The sequence below is a fragment of the Aphanomyces astaci genome, assembly GCF_000520075.1.
Source record: "Aphanomyces astaci strain APO3 unplaced genomic scaffold supercont1.67, whole genome shotgun sequence".
NCBI classification, from domain to species: domain Eukaryota; phylum Oomycota; class Saprolegniomycetes; order Saprolegniales; family Verrucalvaceae; genus Aphanomyces; species Aphanomyces astaci.
Genome location: NW_009798330.1, coordinates 261,284 through 280,050, shown reverse-complemented (window position 1 = coordinate 280,050; position 18,767 = coordinate 261,284). Strand labels below are relative to the sequence as shown.

Sequence of the window (18,767 nt, the reverse complement as noted above, 5' to 3'; positions counted from 1 at the left end):
AAGTTGCCACCGAGGGCAGGACTACGTTACAGTATATCAGGCAAAGCCGACTCACCAAGTGCCAACCACCTCTTAAGTCATGGTTATCGGTACATTAGGACTACTACGTAGTGTACCTGAGTTCTTTTGGCTCAGTTGGGAATGCGTCGACTTATTTACACCTGATCGAACACTAAGTACGACTCACCCATGGTCGCTAGTTCTCTGCCAGGTTTCCTCTCTGGTCCTTGGCATCTATCTACATACACCAGGAGCCCTCCTAGCTCGGGTCCACAATTCCCACGCACACAATGTACGATTCCTGCCAGCTAAATCATTCTGCCACGTGTTCGGAGGTTCCATTTGGTAGTGTCGACCTTTCATGAGATAATTCTCCAAATCGTGGCAGTTTCGACAGATTAACACAATAAGCCATCGTATTATGTCTATCCTTGCTTGCTTTCATTTCGTTCCTCAATGCGCCTTGCGCTTGTTTTGAGCGTTAAAGTACGCCTTAGACCCGTTGGGGTCGGCGACCAAGGTGGCGGCACCGGGGGTCCATCCCGCGGGGCACACTTCGCCGTGCTCGTCCGTGTACTGGAACGCCTGCACGAGTCGAAGGATTTCGTCCACGTTGCGGCCCACGGGCAGGTCGTTCACGGTGATCTGGCGCAGGGTGCCCTTGGAGTCGATGATAAAGAGGCCGCGGAAAGGCACGCCGGCGTCGTCGCCATCTTCGATGAGCACGCCATAGTCACGCGCGATCTTCTTGGTGATGTCCGAAATGACCGGGATGTTCATGGGCCCGAGGCCGCCGTCGTTGCGGGGGTGGTTGATCCACGCCAAGTGCGAGAACTTGGAGTCGCACGACGCCGCGAGCACCACCGTGTTGAGCTTTTCAAACTCGGCCACGCGATCCGAGAACGCAATGATCTCGGTCGGGCATACAAACGTAAAGTCGAGCGGGTAGAAGAACAAGACCACGTACTTGCCCAGAAAGTCGGACAAACTGATGTCTTCGAACTCGCCGTTGACGACGGCGGGCGCGGTGAACGCGGGCGCGGGCTTGCGGATCGTGGCAACCATACTACTACTCGAATAATAATGCTGATACTGACAGTGATTGCGACGAAGTTAGGATAAACTATGAGTTGCCTGGGCACGAAGTCCACACACCAAAGTTGGTTCTTGGAGCCAATCATATCGTCAAGTGTATCGAAGTTCGAAGTTTAGTGGCCAATCAAACCCCTGAATGTAGACTCGACTTCGATTCAGCTATGTTGGCGATGAATTCGGAGGAATTCAACGCAACCATGTGGAAATTGCTGGCCGCGTTGCTTGTTGGGTTCAACGGATTAATGCAAGTGGAACTGAAACCTACCTGGAGCTAAACCAACGGCAGTGGGCTTGCTTTAGCTTAGAGCTCTACCCTTTCCAAGCTGCTCATGTAGATAAGCCCATTTCGGCAAGTTAACGAAAAGCCAACATACTCAAATCAAGCCACCACGGATGTTGTCTTGGAAATTGTATCCAAGTGTTGATTGTGAATACAACTACTGGTACTGGGTGTCGCCTTTCCAGGGAAGGTCCTTCGCGAGCCTTCATAGCAACCGTCAAACTGCCTCACCAGAATCGCCTATCGCAGGAAACCAAACATGTCACCATATTCATTAGCTACCGTGTGAGTTTGACCAAATATCATAAATCTACTCATAGTATACACTGTATGTATACCCGTTGTCAGATTCGATCATCGTGTCCAGAATATTACATGAGGGTGCCATATTCTGAGCCAACTCAAAAAGCCAGCATACTCAAATCAAGTCATCAAGGATCTTGACTTGGAAAATGTATCCACGGTGTCGCCTTTCCAGGGAAGGCCCTTCTCGAACCTTCACACCAACCGCCAAACAACCTCATGAGAATCGCCTATCGCAGGAAACCCAACATGTCACCATTTTGACGAACTATATCAGCAATATACTCCAACGATACACTGTACTAGTATACTGCGTAGTAGTAATACAGTCCGATTCGATCCTGTTATTCACCAGATCCAGTCAGTCCTGGTGCTATATTCTTCACCTAGTTGTACTGTAGTCAGTGCGTCTCTCACAACACCACCACCACATACTTACAGTACAGTACCTAGTACCTTCCTCCAAATCCCCCCTCGTCTCCCCCGTGTTGACTTGTCATTTCCCAATCCTCACGTTAGCCCCCATGGTTGCCACGATCCGCAAGCCCGCGCCCGCGTTCACCGCGCCCGCCGTCGTCAACGGCGAGTTCGAAGACATCAGTTTGTCCGACTTTCTGGGCAAGTACGTGGTCTTGTTCTTCTACCCGCTCGACTTTACGTTTGTATGCCCGACCGAGATCATTGCGTTCTCGGATCGCGTGGCCGAGTTTGAAAAGCTCAACACGGTGGTGCTCGCGGCGTCGTGCGACTCCAAGTTCTCGCACTTGGCGTGGATCAACCACCCCCGCAACGACGGCGGCCTCGGGCCCATGAACATCCCGGTCATTTCGGACATCACCAAGAAGATCGCGCGTGACTATGGCGTGCTCATCGAAGATGGCGACGACGCCGGCGTGCCTTTCCGCGGCCTCTTTATCATCGACTCCAAGGGCACCCTGCGCCAGATCACCGTGAACGACCTGCCCGTGGGCCGCAACGTGGACGAAATCCTTCGACTCGTGCAGGCGTTCCAGTACACGGACGAGCACGGCGAAGTGTGCCCCGCGGGATGGACCCCCGGTGCCGCCACCTTGGTCGCCGACCCCAACGGGTCCAAGGCGTACTTTAACAAGACTCATCAATAAAGTCTAGTCCGTGGTCACAGCACGTATGACTAGTATTCAGTATTGGTGCCATGCGAGTAATTAGTACTTGTTTATATCGTTAGTTTGGTAATCGATCTGCTACGTAGTACACTTACTACTAGTATACAGATAGGTCAAGTGGATTTATTACTAGTAACGTTATACAGGAAATCTGGAGCGTGTACTGCTGGTATCGTTGTTTCCAATTGGAGGTTGGCACGAACATGGTAACCTACCTAGCAGCGTAGGTTGTCACATTCTGGGCTACTATTAATAGTATACGTACTAGTAATACTACCAGGAATCGACACGCGAGCGATTGGATGGATTTGATAACAACTGGAAGTATGCAAGTTGCTCGTCGTTTTTTGTCAAGGGGGTACTATTAGTATACACTAGTACTACTACGGTGACGTGGCAGTTAAGTACAGAGATTCACAAGGGGATTGGAATTGAGGACACTTGGGAAATGTGACGTCGTCTACAAACGTTCCACTTGACCATTCTTAATGACTCTTGTGATTATTTTAAAAGGATCGAGTCTTCTTCGAGAGGTATGAAGAGTAGTAATACTAGTAATAGCATTTTAGTAGTAGTATATTTATCCCAGTCTAAAGTGAACCGAGGTAATGTAGTTAGTTAAACGTGCTGAAAGTGCGGTGTGGTGTTAACAACAGACTTGGTGGAACTCGCCCCAGTGGGATTTCCACGGCGAGGACTGAGGTCGCGAGTGCTCACGTCGAAGTCTTCGTTGTCGTCCAGTCCAAACTCATCCTATACATCCATAATGTTAGCACTATGTTTCAATGATATTTGTGTACATATAATATATCGAGTCCAAGCACAAACCAGCAAGAATATAAATAAATATATATATTCACATGTCAACTAGAAAATATACATGTAAAAATACATGCAGTATCCACCCATTCGAAGGTATGGAATTCTCGCACAATAGATGAATAATATATATGTATATAAATTCAACTCGAATGTCAAATACAGTACACCTACCTACCTACCTGTACATGCAAGCGGAAGTTAGCACCATCTTTCAAAGCCATACGAGTCGATAGAAGTTATAGAATTCAAGCACAAACCAGCAATAATATATATATATATATATACATCTCGAGTATCAATTATAATAAGATGGATTCGTACCAAATCCACTTGCGTGTGCAACGCCAAGTACGGATGCGCGGTTTGGGGCTGAAATTTTTTACTACAAACATATACGAATAAATATAGTGTGATTGTCTTGGTAATCTCTATAATTCTAGATACATAACTCATTTCGACAAAAAGTTATAAAAGTTAGAACGTACCCAGTGTAAGCGTAAAATGCCAACGCAGCCACCTCCGCTACCGCGACTGTCACCCACGTCTACAACACCACATATACGATTATTATTTATTGTCCAGTGAACCACCATCACAACATTCAGTAATATATATATATATATTCTTCCTTATGCCAATATCAAATCGCCCCATAAACAGATACAAAAGACTCTGTTTTATACTCAGCAACGTACCATAGTATACGGTAAACTTGCCGCCAAAAGGTATAGCGCAATGCGGGTAAAGTACACATACGTGACCACGGCCACGTAAAAGCCTCTGAATTGCGTCAATTTGCGTAAATTGATTTGGGCTACCGTCATATATGAGCAAGTTACACGATATAAAGTATGAGCAACGTCATACCTTTGCCGTCAACTTGGGCCGTTTCACGAAGTTGGCGGATACTCCACACAATCGGAAATAAAATCGCACAGCAGCACAAAATATCAAGCAAATGCATCGCATCACGCCAGCGCACCCACGCTTGTGTCCCCACAGACGACTCTTGCAGAACCACCACGGCAACGTTGTTTGCCACCTAAACACACACACAAATATATATAAATACATATATATATTGTATTAACTAGTTTAGTATATTATGGTCCCATAGGTCCAACGTAGAGGTTTTCCAAATGAAGTTGGCACATGGATATTTTATGACTAATATCCTAGCCAAACATATATATTTTTACGAATGAAAATAAACGATCGGAATAGTTGGACATAAAATTGGAGGTGTTATAGCTATGTTTGGTTCTCTCACTAATTAAAAAATGTTTATATTTGTGTACCATATATGTATGTACATGGAATGAGCCTAAAAACGATGACTTAAATCGATTGGCAATAGCAGGTACTGAGAGTTCAATTTCACCGATACGGATATTACTCGTTCAAAACCGAAATACTAAGCGATCCAAAGAATTTAATAAATCTGAGATACAAATATAGTATAAAACGTAAACGATTTCAATCTGGGATAGAAATATATTTTAAAATGAGCCACCTGGGCTTACATGGTACTGCATGAATCCACAATATATACCACTACCGGTCAACAAAATGAAACCACGTTGACATTAACCACCGTTTATCTAGGTCAAACTTTATCCTGTATTCAAAATGTAATAATTCAAAATACATTCGTATTTCCAACAAAAATAAATAAATATACACACGATACATCCACAAGGACAACGCCACACTTCATTTGATCCAACTATAGTACCCAATAATATATATATCCAACAAATGATTCACATAAATATATATCCAACATTATCTACAATACACATATTGTAATATATATATATATGTAATAGCGTATTCAGATTCTTTTTTCATGAATCTAAATATATTATTGAATTTTATTATACCAAGTTCTGTTTGGATATGAACCCATCATATTTGCTTGGAAGACATAGGGAAAAAAAGATCATGCACTCCCATAATATATATATATATATATACATTAATAGATTGTGTATAATACTGCATACCTGCAACAGAAGCACGACAAACACAATGCGCTTTTCCGTGCGGTTCAAATGCTGCTTCAAGATGGACCATCCCGTGCCGATGAGCAGAATCACCACAAACATAGCCATGCCCTTGAGGAACATGAAGATGTAAAACACCACGTTCCACGATGTTAAAGTGTCGCCGTGGGATTTCATGTAGAAGAACCGCATCGATTCGCAAAACGTCGATACCACCTACAGAAACACAATATATTACTTATATATATATATATTATATTGTGGGGATACAACGATAAAAGGACCAGAGTACAGCACCAAACCAATTAGGGTAGTTGTGAGGAGTGACATCACAAAACTGACATGGGATTGAAAAGATGCAGTAGGTACGACCGTCAATTGATCGAATTTTGAACAAGTCCAAATAAAACGATAAGAAATTATATATATCCAATAGGGACAGTTGACCCCAATATATGTCGTATAGCTACGTGGGAAAACATACAAACTACTTATGGATATGACCGCCCCCACATTGAGAAAAGAATATCGATCACAAAACCACAACAATCAAAATCTCTGATTGATATATTAAAAATATATATAAAAAGTATATACTACCGTATGCGTCGTGCATCATGTGATGAAATGTAATTAAAAAGATTCCCCTTGCTTCAAGAATTGGATATTTCATTACCATCTCTTTTTCATATTTCAACATTTTTTGTATTCACGTGTTATATAGTATGCCATACCAACCATAACAGGATGACATTGCAGTACAAGGTATATATGTATATATACAGTAGCCGTAAAAGATATGGTACAGTATGGCCATTTAAAATCAGAGTTCTGAAGACAAAAAATATATCAGTAGTCGTACCTTGAGCAGCAGCAACCCAGTCATCATGTGGTGGATATGGTGAATATGCAGGGCATTTCGGTGCAGGGTTCGAGCCCAGAGGACGACGCCAGTCCCAAATATAACGCTCGTCAAGAGGTAAATCAACGGAACAAGCGCATCTCCCGACGACAAATAGTTGGCATTTGGGTTCAAAAAGCTAGCGTCCATCTACAAAATAAAGGAACCGTCGGAGCTCATATATATATTTATATATATATATATATATATTGTTGTGTTTATTCTACACTGGAGCGACATGGAGAATAAAGAATCGACACAACCAAATCAGATACATGCAGGAAACCGTCATCAACGTCGAATTAGTGTGTGACTTCAATTAGTGTGATTCCAACTCACCACAGGACACTTTTTGACATCCAAAAGTCAAACAAAAAATTCGATCGAAAGATTTGGCGAATCAGCACAAAAGTAGTCCAAATTTTAGGAAAAAAGACAATAATAATAAAAACACAACGCCGCAGATCATAGACGATAGATAATAGATAATAGATGATAGGTCATAAAAGGTAGATAATAGATAATAGATGATAGGTCATAAACGATAGATAATAGATGCTAATAAAACCAAATGACACTGTCTAATGCCTATAAAACTGATGTGAAAAGGTCGCAAATGTCCATCAAGATGATGCAAGTACACGATATAATGTTGGAAATCGAAGCGTTCCATCGACATCAACATGACGCGATTGAAGTGCGGCATACCGAAAACGTGAGACTCGTGTCCGTGTCGCCGCAGTGGGCAAAGAGGAGATAGTAGAAGCCGGGGGTAGCGACGGTGTGCGACAGATGCCACGTCGTGTTGTCGGCAAAGTCCATGCGGTCAGTCGCCGTCTGGTTGTCCAGGAGACACAGGTCTTCGTTGTATGGTTGCGTGAAGTATGCCGCGGCGTCTTCCACGAGTTCGTCCTCCTAGATTGATCCAACACATGCAGAAGAGGGTGAGGACGAACGTGACGAGACTTTCCATGGAGCGTACATGCACGAAGAGAAGACTGCTCCGCGGAGCCTGCGACAAGTGTGGGATCTCGACTTGGACATCCATGTGCCCGCCGACATCGAACCCGAAGCGTTCAATGAGGAACTGCCGCCGCGTTTCCTCCGTGAACGACCACTTCTGCTTGAGGCCGTCGACGACGGGCAGCGTCATGCAGCATACGAGTACAAGCATCGCCGCCAGCGCCTGATGGACCATCGAGCGATGCGTCATGATAGCGACAACAGGTTTGAGAAGGGTGACGTGGGAAAGACGAAATCCGGATACATATCCGGATAGGACTGAAGTAACTGCAGAGCAACTTTGGATGGGGCATTTTTTCGAGCATGCAACGTGGTTTTATTCAAAATATGTACTTTCAATACAAAATTCAAGATAAACTTTATATTCTGTTTTTATAATGGTGCCTTATGCAGCAATATTCTGACGAGCTTCGGTGTGGCTTACAGTAAATTCAATCACCATTTTCAAGTTTCCTCTTCATTGTCAGTACTACAGTACTTCCAAGTATTTACTTGTGAATATGTTGAATATAACGTGACTGATCTGTGATTTGCCGATTTTGAGCTCCATTTAATCGACCATATCTGGCGAAGTTCAAATTATCTCGCGTAAAAGTTGCAGTGATAAAACGCATGAAATCGGTATTTAACGTATTCGGTTTTTGGGTTTAACTACATTAATTTACGTTAAACAAAATATAACCTCCACTCTTCGATTTGGCCAGTTGGAAGTTTTTATATGACGTGCATCATATAATAATTTTGATGGCTTACTATTAGTAGTACTAATCCGAATACAAATCAGGTGCAAGAGTTTGAATCAGGGCAAATAAAATGTCAAAGTTAGGCGCTCAAACAGGCGATCGGTGATTTGCCGATATTTGACCTTGAATTCAGTATTGGAAGATTACAGCTTCGTCGAAACAAAATTATTTATTTATAGATCAATATTATATGTATGCAGTAATAATATTTTACAGGTCATACTTGATTTGAAAACAGGTGATACCCTCTTTAAAATAGTACTATACCCATCATAATATTTCGAAGGTGTAAGATGTTGCAGGCTTTTATTTTATCCAATCATATCAATTCTTGAATTCTATTGGGTAGTGCAGCTTCGGCAAATCACCGAACTTTCGGCAAATCACAGATGCGTCACGGTACTTCAAATTTGTACAGTACATACAGTATGACGCAATGGATTAACAAAATTTTGAGAACGAGCGTCGGCCGGTTGTGACATATCACCTATCGCTGTACATATACACTATACGGTAGGTGAATTCGAACCTCCGTAAAACGTTCCTCGCGATTTTATGAGCTAAACACTAACTACTGATAGTACCGAATTACTAGTACTGTAGCACCTAGTTTCACCATAATGTAAACCGTTAGCCACAGAACGTTAAGAACAACGCCTTCGGTGTAAGTGCACAAGGACTGCGTACAATATATCATCGATACATGGCGTACGAGATTTGACTGGCGTAACCTCCCGGCAAGTCCAGAAAGTACGATGTGAACACTGCGTCGTGCTGCGCGATAACTGCTACATTGTTGTACCTCACAATGTAGCATGCTACTAATAGTACATGGGAGTACTTCGGTCGTGTAACTCTACCTCATGTCCTCAACATTTAGCACCTGTCCGAACATCCCAACAAGCTAAGCTGAGTTGCAAAGTGATATGGCACGCTTTGGTTTGTGGGTTCGAATTATCACGTTCATTGTGTACTACAGTGGTTTTTCACTGTGACAACGGTAGATAACGTTGTCACAGTGAAAGTCCTCGTTGGAAGTCAGTGGCGGGTGTTTCTGTGCCTAAACTTTCAGCAATGCAATTTGGTTTTTTCGATGGCAAGGTCAAATTATCCTGTTTCGTACAGCAACTAAATTTAGTATTTCTAAGCAATCTCGAGGGTTTATGCAAAAACGCGCCGAGGGTGTACTAGATTTCAGTATGGATGCTTGCGTATTATTGCTTCATTTTCGGTGGCTACATAATATACGTATATTCGATGCACACCCAAGTATCCGCCTGAATTGTGCTTGAATTCACGAGGTTCCGACGTAAATCAATCACCGTATCCGGACATTCCGCTCTAAACCAAGTTAGTTGTTCGGGTCAGTTTGCCTTTTACCCAAGCACCCCCACCACTACTAGTACATCCTTTTCCCACCAAGAAAGCGATGGAAAACAACCATGATACGACTGACACCACCAAGCGAGCCCAAAGTCGACGGCAATGGTACGACCGTAATAAAGCCAAGGCGATCACCCAAGCTAAGGAATACAGCCAACTGCACAAGGAGCGCATTGCCGCTCAAAAGAAGGCGTGGGACGCTCGCAATCGGGAAAAGAAGCGAGCTCAAATGAAGGCCTATTATGTCCGGAACAAGGACCGAATTAAGGAGTACCGTGAGCGCGTCAAGCAAGAAAACCTGACCAACCCCACGCCGGTGGTGCACCCAAACCACAGCCATTCCAGCAGCTCAAGCTCGTCGTCTACCTCGTCGGCCCTTTCAAACTCCGACTCGGAAGACTTCGCGGTGGCGGCACAATCGCCGCCATTGTCCACTTGCGAGTCTCCGACGGCGTACCTGTCGGTGGCGGACCTGAATGTGACTGTAGCCGCCGCCGTCCCAGCACCCGCGACGACTGCCCCGATCAACGTTTTCCACAGTCCCATGAACATTGCAGCGTTGCTGAACCCTGAAACTTGACGCGTGGTTCACCGATTGAATCAACCCTGGGAGAAATGCTAGTTTTACATGGGTCGGCCCACACCCTTGGCCCGATTGGTTGTGATGGATGTACATTGGAGTAGTGTTGTCATGTCCTATGAATTCATATATTTATGTTGAATCATGTGTCGTCGTTCGAGGTAAAACACAAACACAGCAAAATGCTATAGATAGGACCTTGTGATTAAATTAGTCTCACCAATCAAACATTTTTCACACCTACTTTATGGTTACGGTTGTTACTATAATAGATATAGTTTGCATAACCAATTCAAAACAATATCCACAAGCCAACTAACATTACTCAGGGAAACACAATCGTCGAGCATTTTTTAGCACTTGCATGATGCTGTTTACTGCCTAAAGTTACCCTGAATTCGAATCGAATTCAGGGTGTTATAGCGAATCAAAACAACCTAGAATTCATATCGGAGTACTACAATAAGGACAGTAGTATATTAGCGGTAGTCTAGTAGTATGCATTACTACGGTAGTGGTACTGAATATCCGGATATATCCACTGAAGTATCCACATTTGGCCGAAATATGCGAATATTTGGCGTCATTGAACACACCCTTACAATACAGTAACGAAATTTCATGACATGCTCTTTACTTTTGAAAATTGTCTCATTCGGTCCGCTTGGCTGCTGCGGTAGCGTCCACAGTTCACGTCGTCCAGTTACCAAGAAGGAACATGGCCACGAGTGACACCGTAGCACATCCCTTTCTCTCCGTGCTGTTGAACGCGAACCTGTTCCGTGCGATCCAGGCGTATCAACGCGGGATGTTCGGGGATCTCGTGCCGCGCTTCTGCGAGTGGCAGAAGATTCGAGCGTCTGCCATCCCAAGTGGACTGCGTTTTCTCCAGTACACGTTGCCACCTCGGTACACATCAGTTCCAACGCTCGAAGTCGGGGGTCTACAAGTGTTTGCCGGCATTACGTTCTTCTTGAATGCGTTTGTGCCCGACATGCGATTCCCGTTGCACAGTGCCGTGGTCGAAGGCAGCCTGTCCGTGGTGCAGCGATGGATTGCGTGTTGTGGGGCGTCGTGGATGACCGTAGATGCGATGTTCGTCGCCATTCGATATGGCCACCTGCACATCCTTCGATGGCTCGTCCAGACGTACCCTCAGCTCCTGCTTCCGTCGACCCCGACTTGGCAACGAGCCACGACACTAGCAGCATCCAACGACCAGCTGCATGTGCTGCGCTTTCTTGAAGAGATGTCGTCTGGTAAGACAAGTCGCGGGGGACGAGCGCGGAGGCATAAGCTAGGCCATCATCGACAAAACCGACGTGCAGTCGCGTTGTTGCCATTTTAAATACCTCGCTGTACATTCCAAGCCTACAGTACCTAGCAGCCATAGTTGTGCATGTTATAGCTTTGATTATAACGTCTGCTTTGTTTGTGTTGTCGAGTAACTTGGCCAACATCCATGGACACGAGTGAACAAGTTTACCCTGAAGTCCTTGTATGATCTGGAAATAGCCCAAACATTATAACTCCTGGTAGTCTCTGCAAGTATGCATGCATACAATAGTGGCATGAAGGGTCATGATATTTCCATATTCGTTCGAGACAGCGCAATCATGGTCACTCCTACTAGTACTGTTAGTAGGTTGAGCAACACTTAGCTTTTGCTTTTACCCTGCATCCATATCAGCTAATCTTTACTGTTGTCAAGTCGAATCGAAATTGGAGTATCGGCAGGCAATTGATCGACCAATCAACCCCCAGAATATGAATCAAGTAGCCAATCAAATCAACTCTTCGACCAAGTCAACATCGAATTACAGTAAGTCTGGGATTTAAATTACTGTGGCACTCGGCCATTTTGACATACTTCAATCGATAGATTTGGCGAATCAGCACAAAAGTCCAAATTTTGGGTAAAAGGACAATATGACACTTGAACATGACGTCGTTTGGAACTGACTAGACACACCTGTCAACCACCACACGGACAAGGCATTGAAACTGTGGGCCCTATTTGTTGGTTTTTCACGCGACCTTTCGCCGCCGGCTGTATCTTTACGGATATGCCGTTACAGAGAACCCAATCGTTCTTGATCGTCGTTTCAAAGAGTCGTCTCCAATAATGCGACCTTTGGTGGATTGTTTCGACGCTCGATGATATTCTTGAGTTTGTGGGTGTTTCATTGTGGCCATTCTTTCATTGACCATGCCCCGGCCCTGTCGCGTCGAGGCGTGCCGCCGCTACAGCAAGATCGACGGACGTTGTCTTTACCACATGCGAGATGTCGACGCGGCTAGAGTGGCCGCCAAGGAGCTGGCTTCGGCTAGCGCAACAGACACGGCAATGCCAACGACAAACCCAGCCAGTAACTCGAACAACACCGTCCACACCGCCAGTCCCGCCGTGGCCATTCGGCCGTCGGTGCTATTGCCAGCTGGGGCAACACCTAGTGGGCCAATTAAAGCCAGCTACGAATCCACACGGAACACAACCAGCAGCTCAACACCTGGACCATATCCCCAGCAGCAGCACCGTCGATGGGTCGCCATTTCCAAAGTCCGCTACCACCACACAGGCTGGATCAAGTGTTTGGTGCCACACTGCCATTCCGAAGCCAAACGGTACGATTTGCTCGGCTACATCATACTACGATATGTCCTTTAACGATCCCTTTGTTTACAGACACTTTGCCTTTTGCACGGCGCACGAAAACTCGGTCGTGTGCATCCACGAACGAACAAAACAGTACTTATCGACACCCCACCGACTCGCGGCAAGGGACGCCGTACCAGTGGACCGCGTCACGTCGATGCAAGCACCAGAGCACCACGAACCACCCAAAGACCACATACTACCCCCCCCCATGGCAATGTATGGAACCGACATGAGCAACCATGACAACAAAGCCATGGCGATGCCACGACAAAATTCCACCCGACTCAACCCAATAGAACTCTAACACCCCCCATTAATGTTATTTACCAAACGATCCAATCAACCAAGTGTCGTAGGCATACTACGTACTCTAACGCTGACTTGTGCAGTGGGAGTTATTGACGCCATCTAAACCCTCCGAATCCTGAGAGACGATGTCCAGGATAAGGTGGGAGGTTTGATAGCCCGACAGGATTCTAATACCTTTTTACCTGATGATTGCAGTATTTGCATTCTCAAATGTCCTCATATCGGAAACGGACAGTGCACCTGCCGCCGGAGTTCGTTATTTTGTTAACGCCAGTCGTGTTGATGTCGTTGGTACCGAGCGTTGGGCTATTGAATGACGTACAGACTGTAGTTCCAACCAGTACATTTACATCATCGAGAATTCACCACCTGCTGTTGCGTCGGACTCAACTTCTTACCATCATACACCATCATCGCAAGGCGCAGTATGTTCGGGCGACCCCGATTGGTACTCCTGCAACACAAAAACGTCATCTACTCTTTGTTCAAAGTCTCGACGAGTGGAGATGCTCGAAGTTTTCGAGGCATACCGGTAGAAGGACAAGATAATCGAATTAAACTCCTTCTAGCTCGGGTGACATATGTTGATCGTTCACAGTGGCATCCGTCATGAGCAACAGCACCCTCAAACATCTGCTGGTGTACCCCCCATCGTCCCCTCCATTGCAATTGTCATCTTGACGTGTCGAGTGGCTCAAGGGAATCACCATCTTGCATCATCATCATGTCTTCCTTCGACAAGTTCAGCAGTCGACGATCTCCAGAACCCCTCTACATCGCTCTGCGACTGCAACCACCCGATTGTCCGTGGGCTTGCGCCGTTGCATCGCTATCGGAGACAGTGCATTGAACAGGGTTGCCCCAACCAAGTTATGTATATCCCCGGCTCAGATGCGCCTGCCACAGTGACAAAACGAAGTTCCAGAACACCCCCCACTGCCACAACAACGCGTTCGTCCCAATCCAAATCTCCCTCACAAGATACGACGGGAGATCATATCCCCCGCGAAAGGTAAGCGGAAGGGGAGATGGTCCAAGGAAGGGTGGACTTCGAAATGAAATATTATTGTAACGTGTACTATACCTGTAGTAAGTGGCTATAGGGCTACAGAAATTGCGGTCAAGAAGTTGTGGTTGGTGCGAGTGTTCTAGTCAGTTAAGAAACTTACAGCCCCAAGGAGCAGTCTTGCCATTGCAGATAACTCGCCACATGACTTGCTTGGCATCAAATTGATATATTTTGTGTAGTATATGTACTGTACACCAAATACATGTAGCTTGTTAAATCCTACTCCAGTACTATTAATAGTATCATTTTACTGTTAATTTGTTTGTTTTTTCAATATAGAAATTGATGATTGGCTGATTTGCATTTGAATTTCAGCCAAGCAGAGTCCATAATATCAGGGGTGCATTTGGGTTATTATCCGGACAAGTTGTCCGGATGCTCGATCGGATACGCCTCTCATTTTCCCCGACAAGTCAGTGAACGCAACATCATGGCGGCGAACCAGAGCATCAAGGAGCTTATGACGGCCGAGACCAAGGCGTCCAAGATCATCAGCGAGGCCCGACAAGGTACCTCTCCATCCTTGGGATGCATCTCATCTCGATGATGGTAGAACGAGGGGACCGACTGAAGCAAGCCAAGGCCGAGGCGGAGGCAGAGATCAATGCGTACCGTCGTCAACAAGATCAAGTGTTTCAAATGAACTCCACAGATGTACATTGATATCTCCATGTTGAATGCTGATGGGAGGTGTCGTGTAGTTGTTGGGGGACGATTCCAGCATCATGGACAAGGAAACGGACCAAGATATCCAAAAGATGAAGTGCGTTGTTTGCCCTTTGGGGATGCGGCTAACTAACTCGTGGTGGGTTGTAGGGGAGACTATGAGAAGAACAAAGAAGCGGTGCTCAACTTGATGTACGGACATGTGACCAAGGTCGTGCTCAAGGTCCCTGCCGCTCGCAAGGAGACGCACAAGGCGTAGGTGTCCCACGACCTTGTCTTGCATGAGGACACTTCCCCAGTAGCATCGATCAGGAGCTTCATCATGACATGATTACAGTCCCCCCCAACAACTACGTCTATTCCAAGTGTGATATCGTGTTGGGGGTGTCCTCTGCATGTTTGCACTTGCACCAGCTCGTCACGTAGACGCATTAAGCATGCACGCACATGTATTAGCCTTGCAATCAACACTTGCATGATCGTCAGCCTAGATGCAGTTTGTTATTTTTGACCAATGAAACGCAAGGAGATGAAATTCCACCAATCAGAAAGTTATAAAATGTTTAATGAAGCCTATCATTTGCAAGGACGGAAAGCATTTTAGCCAATGAAAGCTCGCCGTGATGTGTATCGGTTTTTGTTCTGACGCGCCACACAAGATAGATATACTGGTGTCGATGGCGACGTCCAACACCTACAAGTACGCCCTTCCTGCATGTATCTTCATACGATCTCATCGCGCATCATGCTCGATGTAGGGCTAGTCAATATGGAGGTACGTGTTTGTGCTTGTCATCTACGTAGACATCCTCGCGCATGGCGTCATGGTGTGCATCACACACGTGGACGTAGACGGCACAACCTCGTCCACCGGCATCGCATCTGCATCCAGGTCTCGCCTGTTTCCTCCATCGTCATCGCACACGTGCTCGTCATACGTCCATTGGACTTACTTCTACGCGTCATGTGTTCATTCGACTTGATGTTCTTGCTCTTGGGTGCGCACGCTCACACCTCCATCGACTAGATTGTACACATCCCCCGTCAAGTCGTCGAATGGTGCGTCGACCGATTCGAATCAACCTTCGTTATACGTTGTCGTAGCGCATGATGGATCGAATCACTCGGCGGCCGTTTACACGTCCCCTTTGACGACCCTCGCCAGTACAACTACTCCTTCCCATGCTTCTCGATTCCTCCATCAACGAACACGTCCATCCTTCAGGTGGCGCTCCGCGGCGCAGCAGTTCATTAACGTCGTCGCCTCTCCTCGCGACAGCGTCCGACTTGACGTCGACCGCCGCCCCCTTCGTGCCCCAACAACTTCAACGACCCGCTCCTTCATCCGCGGATCCTTCCGAGTCCGCGCCGCTCGTTCAGGTATATCCTTGCCATTCTTGACAGTATCGTCATCTAACCATGTTGATTTAGGTTACGCGTGGAGGATGCATCTTCTTCGTGCCGGAAGCCGACGCGACGGGAGGTATACATGTCCTTTCTCCTTTTGTCGACTTTTCATTGTGATATTGTATGTTATACCTCAAATATGACCTGCGAAACATGATCTAATCCGATTCATTTTCGCCAATCATATTGCAAAAGCTGGGTTCTTTTTAGCCAATCATATTGTGTGTTCTACAAATTTCCCTGGCGGTTGGTTGAATGAACCGTCGGCCGTTCGAAATTTCATATAAAAAGTAGTATCTTTGTGACTGCAATACTACAATGAATCTATTTAGCCAATTAAAGTGCAACCTTCATTCTTTGTAGCCAATCATATTCGTTTGCTCGAGTAGTTGGCGATTTCATCAATCAGCCAATTTGACTGAAACGCACAATACTACTTTGTTCGATTTGGTCGTGATTTCAACACTTTGTGAAATGATGATCACTCGTCGATTACTCCCTTTTTAGAATACATATGCTTGGAATATAAATAATTCACCTCATGGAATTTGAAAAACTGTCATGTACTCGGTAATGTATGTTGTACCTTGTATAGCAGTGCCACCACCGCCCATCCCGCCGTCGACGTTGTTGCCGCCATCCCCGTCCTATGAGCACCCTCCGCATCTACATGTCGACACCCACGGAGACCACCTTCATTACCCTTCTCACTATTCGCCGCATGTTGGCCATCCACCTCATTCGGCGCCGTATCCGTCTTCGTAAGTGTTGGTGTCGTGTACCTATATATATATAATATCACCGTCGACATAAGCCATTATTCCTCCCTATTTGAGATATCATTTTTTTTTCTTTTGTGTATATATATATATATAATATCACCGTCGACATAAGCCATTATTCGTCCCTATTTGAAGTCTCACACATACTGATTCTTGGATGGTTGCAGGAGTGTGATGGGCCCCTTGATTCGTGTTTAGGGTTGGTCGATTCTCGATCGATAGTTTGTCGACTTGTTTGCTGCATCCCATGTTTCGAATATATCTATCTATATATATATATATGATTGATAGGCCCATTGTGGCTACGCGGCGGTCGCTGGCTTCGCTGGCGTTGGCGCCGTCAATCCGCCGGTCCCTAGACGCCCAGCATGACGAAATGGTCCGGCAGGTTGATCCAGGAGACGAACGATACAAGGAAATCCCTTCTCAGTTTGTGTGCATGTGGCCATTGGACACAACCACGTCACAGCACCGCAACGTCGCAGGCAGCTTTGGGTACCCATCTCACTCGTACAAGGTGCTCTCCGACACGGATGGGCGGACGTACGCGTTGCGGCGCATTGAAAATGCCCGCACGACCCCCACGATCGTCCAGCAGGCTGTTGATATGTGGAAGCGCGTGCAGCATGCTGCCATGGTGCCGCTGCATCGGGGGTTTGTATCGCATGGAGGTGAGAAGAAGGGTATTTATTGTGCATTCAATTTCGAGAGAAATTTCATTGTGTTGTGTTTCTCGTTGGAATTGAAATCGATTTGATTGGCTACTTCAGAAGAGCTCAAAATTATTAGCCAATCAAAACCTTCTCAATGAAATTCAACAACCAATCAGATCGATTGTGGATCGGTTTGGTCGGCGCGATTCGATTGCACCCAAATTTGTATCAAATCGACAATATTTGGTTTCGACTTGAGTGGGGGTTGACAAGAGTTGTTTGGAGGTTGTTGTGATAAGGCCAAGGCGGAGAATAGTGGAATACTGTGGGACACAAGGGTTAGGGTTGTGGATATGTTGCGTTGGGGGGGATATGTATATATATATATTGTGCATTTCACCCAAATTTGGACTTGCAAGTCATTTCACCAAATAGCGTTTGAATCCATTTGACCACATTTAAGCTTGAACAAAGTATAAAATACAACGAATAGTATATATATATATGGTTTTGCCCAATGTGGAGGGACAGAGTCGAGTCAATCGTTTGGATTGGCAGAAATTCGACACGACGTGATTTGATTGGCTTAGGCGGTTCTTGAATCCATTCTCTTGCTGAGGGCTCCCGTTTCGAATCGATTTGACAATGTATGGTCGGTTGTTACGTACGCAAGTGTAGTGATGGGGTAGTATACCCCTGGCTTTGTGTATGAAGGAGGATCGTTCGATTTGGCCATTATTATTGGACTTTTTTTTATCATTTTGTTTTGTTTTTGTCCTTGTTGTTGTCATTGAATTTGGATCATTTTTCATTCAAATTGGACCGTTTTTCATTTAATTTCGATTATTTTTTCATTCATATTAGCTTGTTTTTCATTCCTTTTGGATCGTTTGTCGTTCCTTTTGGATTGTTTTGTCGTTTTGCATGCTTAATGTATTCTC

At 45.4% G+C, this 18,767-nt stretch overlaps 8 protein-coding genes across 11 annotated transcripts in view; 5 read left to right on the top strand and 3 right to left on the bottom strand.

Annotated features, from left to right (window-relative positions):
• Window positions 1–370: 370 nt before the first annotated feature.
• Window positions 371–1,121, bottom strand: H257_15203 (peroxiredoxin). Its single transcript, XM_009843221.1, has one exon. The coding sequence runs from the start codon at window positions 1,063–1,065 to the stop codon at window positions 454–456; it is 612 nt and encodes a 203-aa protein (XP_009841523.1). The 5' UTR covers window positions 1,066–1,121; the 3' UTR covers window positions 371–453.
• An 843-nt stretch (window positions 1,122–1,964) lies between these two features.
• Window positions 1,965–2,987, top strand: H257_15202 (peroxiredoxin). The gene is made up of 2 exons (XM_009843220.1): window positions 1,965–2,118; window positions 2,198–2,987. Exon 2 carries the CDS (start codon window positions 2,203–2,205, stop codon window positions 2,800–2,802), a length of 600 nt encoding a protein of 199 aa, XP_009841522.1. The 5' UTR covers window positions 1,965–2,118; window positions 2,198–2,202; the 3' UTR covers window positions 2,803–2,987.
• A 372-nt stretch (window positions 2,988–3,359) lies between these two features.
• On the bottom strand, window positions 3,360–7,799 carry H257_15201. 2 transcript variants are annotated; one of them, XM_009843218.1, is made up of 9 exons: window positions 7,535–7,799; window positions 7,261–7,467; window positions 6,514–6,702; window positions 5,652–5,867; window positions 4,513–4,687; window positions 4,341–4,459; window positions 4,131–4,189; window positions 3,967–4,027; window positions 3,360–3,576 (listed from the first exon to the last, which is right to left on the bottom strand). In XM_009843218.1, exons 1-9 carry the CDS (start codon window positions 7,763–7,765, stop codon window positions 3,442–3,444), a joined length of 1,392 nt encoding a protein of 463 aa, XP_009841520.1. In that variant the 5' UTR covers window positions 7,766–7,799; the 3' UTR covers window positions 3,360–3,441. The 2 variants fall into 2 exon arrangements, with proteins under 2 accessions (XP_009841520.1, XP_009841521.1); XM_009843219.1 differs by lacking the exons at window positions 3,360–3,576; window positions 3,967–4,027 and having other exon boundaries at window positions 4,066–4,189.
• Window positions 7,800–9,697: 1,898 nt separating this feature from the next.
• H257_15200 (hypothetical protein) lies at window positions 9,698–10,516 on the bottom strand. Its single transcript, XM_009843217.1, has one exon. The coding sequence runs from the start codon at window positions 10,039–10,041 to the stop codon at window positions 9,718–9,720; it is 324 nt and encodes a 107-aa protein (XP_009841519.1). The 5' UTR covers window positions 10,042–10,516; the 3' UTR covers window positions 9,698–9,717.
• A 391-nt stretch (window positions 10,517–10,907) lies between these two features.
• Window positions 10,908–11,772, top strand: H257_15199 (hypothetical protein). The gene has a single exon (XM_009843216.1). The coding sequence runs from the start codon at window positions 11,000–11,002 to the stop codon at window positions 11,627–11,629; it is 630 nt and encodes a 209-aa protein (XP_009841518.1). The 5' UTR covers window positions 10,908–10,999; the 3' UTR covers window positions 11,630–11,772.
• A 624-nt stretch (window positions 11,773–12,396) lies between these two features.
• Window positions 12,397–13,280, top strand: H257_15198 (hypothetical protein). Its single transcript, XM_009843215.1, has one exon. The coding sequence runs from the start codon at window positions 12,567–12,569 to the stop codon at window positions 13,242–13,244; it is 678 nt and encodes a 225-aa protein (XP_009841517.1). The 5' UTR covers window positions 12,397–12,566; the 3' UTR covers window positions 13,245–13,280.
• Window positions 13,281–14,722: 1,442 nt separating this feature from the next.
• H257_15197 (V-type ATPase, G subunit) lies at window positions 14,723–15,534 on the top strand. The gene is made up of 4 exons (XM_009843214.1): window positions 14,723–14,827; window positions 14,872–14,972; window positions 15,020–15,081; window positions 15,135–15,534. The coding sequence occupies exons 1-4, from the start codon at window positions 14,749–14,751 to the stop codon at window positions 15,241–15,243; spliced, it is 351 nt and encodes a 116-aa protein (XP_009841516.1). The 5' UTR covers window positions 14,723–14,748; the 3' UTR covers window positions 15,244–15,534.
• A 118-nt stretch (window positions 15,535–15,652) lies between these two features.
• The window catches only part of H257_15196 (hypothetical protein), a 6,537-nt gene continuing 3,422 nt past the window's right edge, over window positions 15,653–18,767 (top strand). For 2 of the 3 annotated variants that reach the window (XM_009843212.1, XM_009843213.1), the window contains exons 1-9: window positions 15,653–15,684; window positions 15,743–15,759; window positions 15,837–15,876; window positions 16,012–16,043; window positions 16,089–16,148; window positions 16,210–16,364; window positions 16,416–16,467; window positions 16,990–17,152; window positions 17,465–17,844. In XM_009843212.1, the coding sequence (XP_009841514.1) occupies window positions 15,662–15,684; window positions 15,743–15,759; window positions 15,837–15,876; window positions 16,012–16,043; window positions 16,089–16,148; window positions 16,210–16,364; window positions 16,416–16,467; window positions 16,990–17,152; window positions 17,465–17,844 (922 nt within the window). In that variant the 5' untranslated portion in view covers window positions 15,653–15,661. Of the gene's footprint in view, window positions 15,685–15,742; window positions 15,760–15,836; window positions 15,877–16,011; window positions 16,044–16,088; window positions 16,149–16,209; window positions 16,365–16,415; window positions 16,468–16,986; window positions 17,153–17,464; window positions 17,845–18,767 lie in introns of all 3 variants that reach the window. The other variant, XM_009843211.1, reaches the window with a different exon arrangement.

Bases quoted from the DNA above. Each gene is read 5' to 3' on its own strand.
- H257_15202 (XM_009843220.1), top strand. From the start codon at position 2,203: ATGGTTGCCACGATCCGCAAGCCCGCGCCCGCGTTCACCGCGCCCGCC.
- H257_15197 (XM_009843214.1), top strand. From the start codon at position 14,749: ATGGCGGCGAACCAGAGCATCAAGGAGCTTATGACGGCCGAGACCAAG. The intron at 14,828-14,871 runs GTACCTCTCCAT...CGATGATGGTAG, and splicing joins CATCAGCGAGGCCCGACAAG to AACGAGGGGACCGACTGAAG. The intron at 14,973-15,019 runs GTACATTGATAT...GGTGTCGTGTAG, and splicing joins TTCAAATGAACTCCACAGAT to TTGTTGGGGGACGATTCCAG.
- H257_15200 (XM_009843217.1), bottom strand. From the start codon at position 10,041: ATGGCTGTGGTTTGGGTGCACCACCGGCGTGGGGTTGGTCAGGTTTTC.
- H257_15203 (XM_009843221.1), bottom strand. From the start codon at position 1,065: ATGGTTGCCACGATCCGCAAGCCCGCGCCCGCGTTCACCGCGCCCGCC.
- H257_15199 (XM_009843216.1), top strand. From the start codon at position 11,000: ATGGCCACGAGTGACACCGTAGCACATCCCTTTCTCTCCGTGCTGTTG.
- H257_15198 (XM_009843215.1), top strand. From the start codon at position 12,567: ATGTCGACGCGGCTAGAGTGGCCGCCAAGGAGCTGGCTTCGGCTAGCG.
- H257_15201 (XM_009843218.1), bottom strand. From the start codon at position 7,765: ATGACGCATCGCTCGATGGTCCATCAGGCGCTGGCGGCGATGCTTGTA. The intron at 4,460-4,512 runs GTATGACGTTGC...ATATGACGGTAG, and splicing joins GGCCCAAGTTGACGGCAAAG to CCCAAATCAATTTACGCAAA. The intron at 3,577-3,966 runs GTACGAATCCAT...ATGGATGTATAG, and splicing joins TGCACACGCAAGTGGATTTG to GATGAGTTTGGACTGGACGA.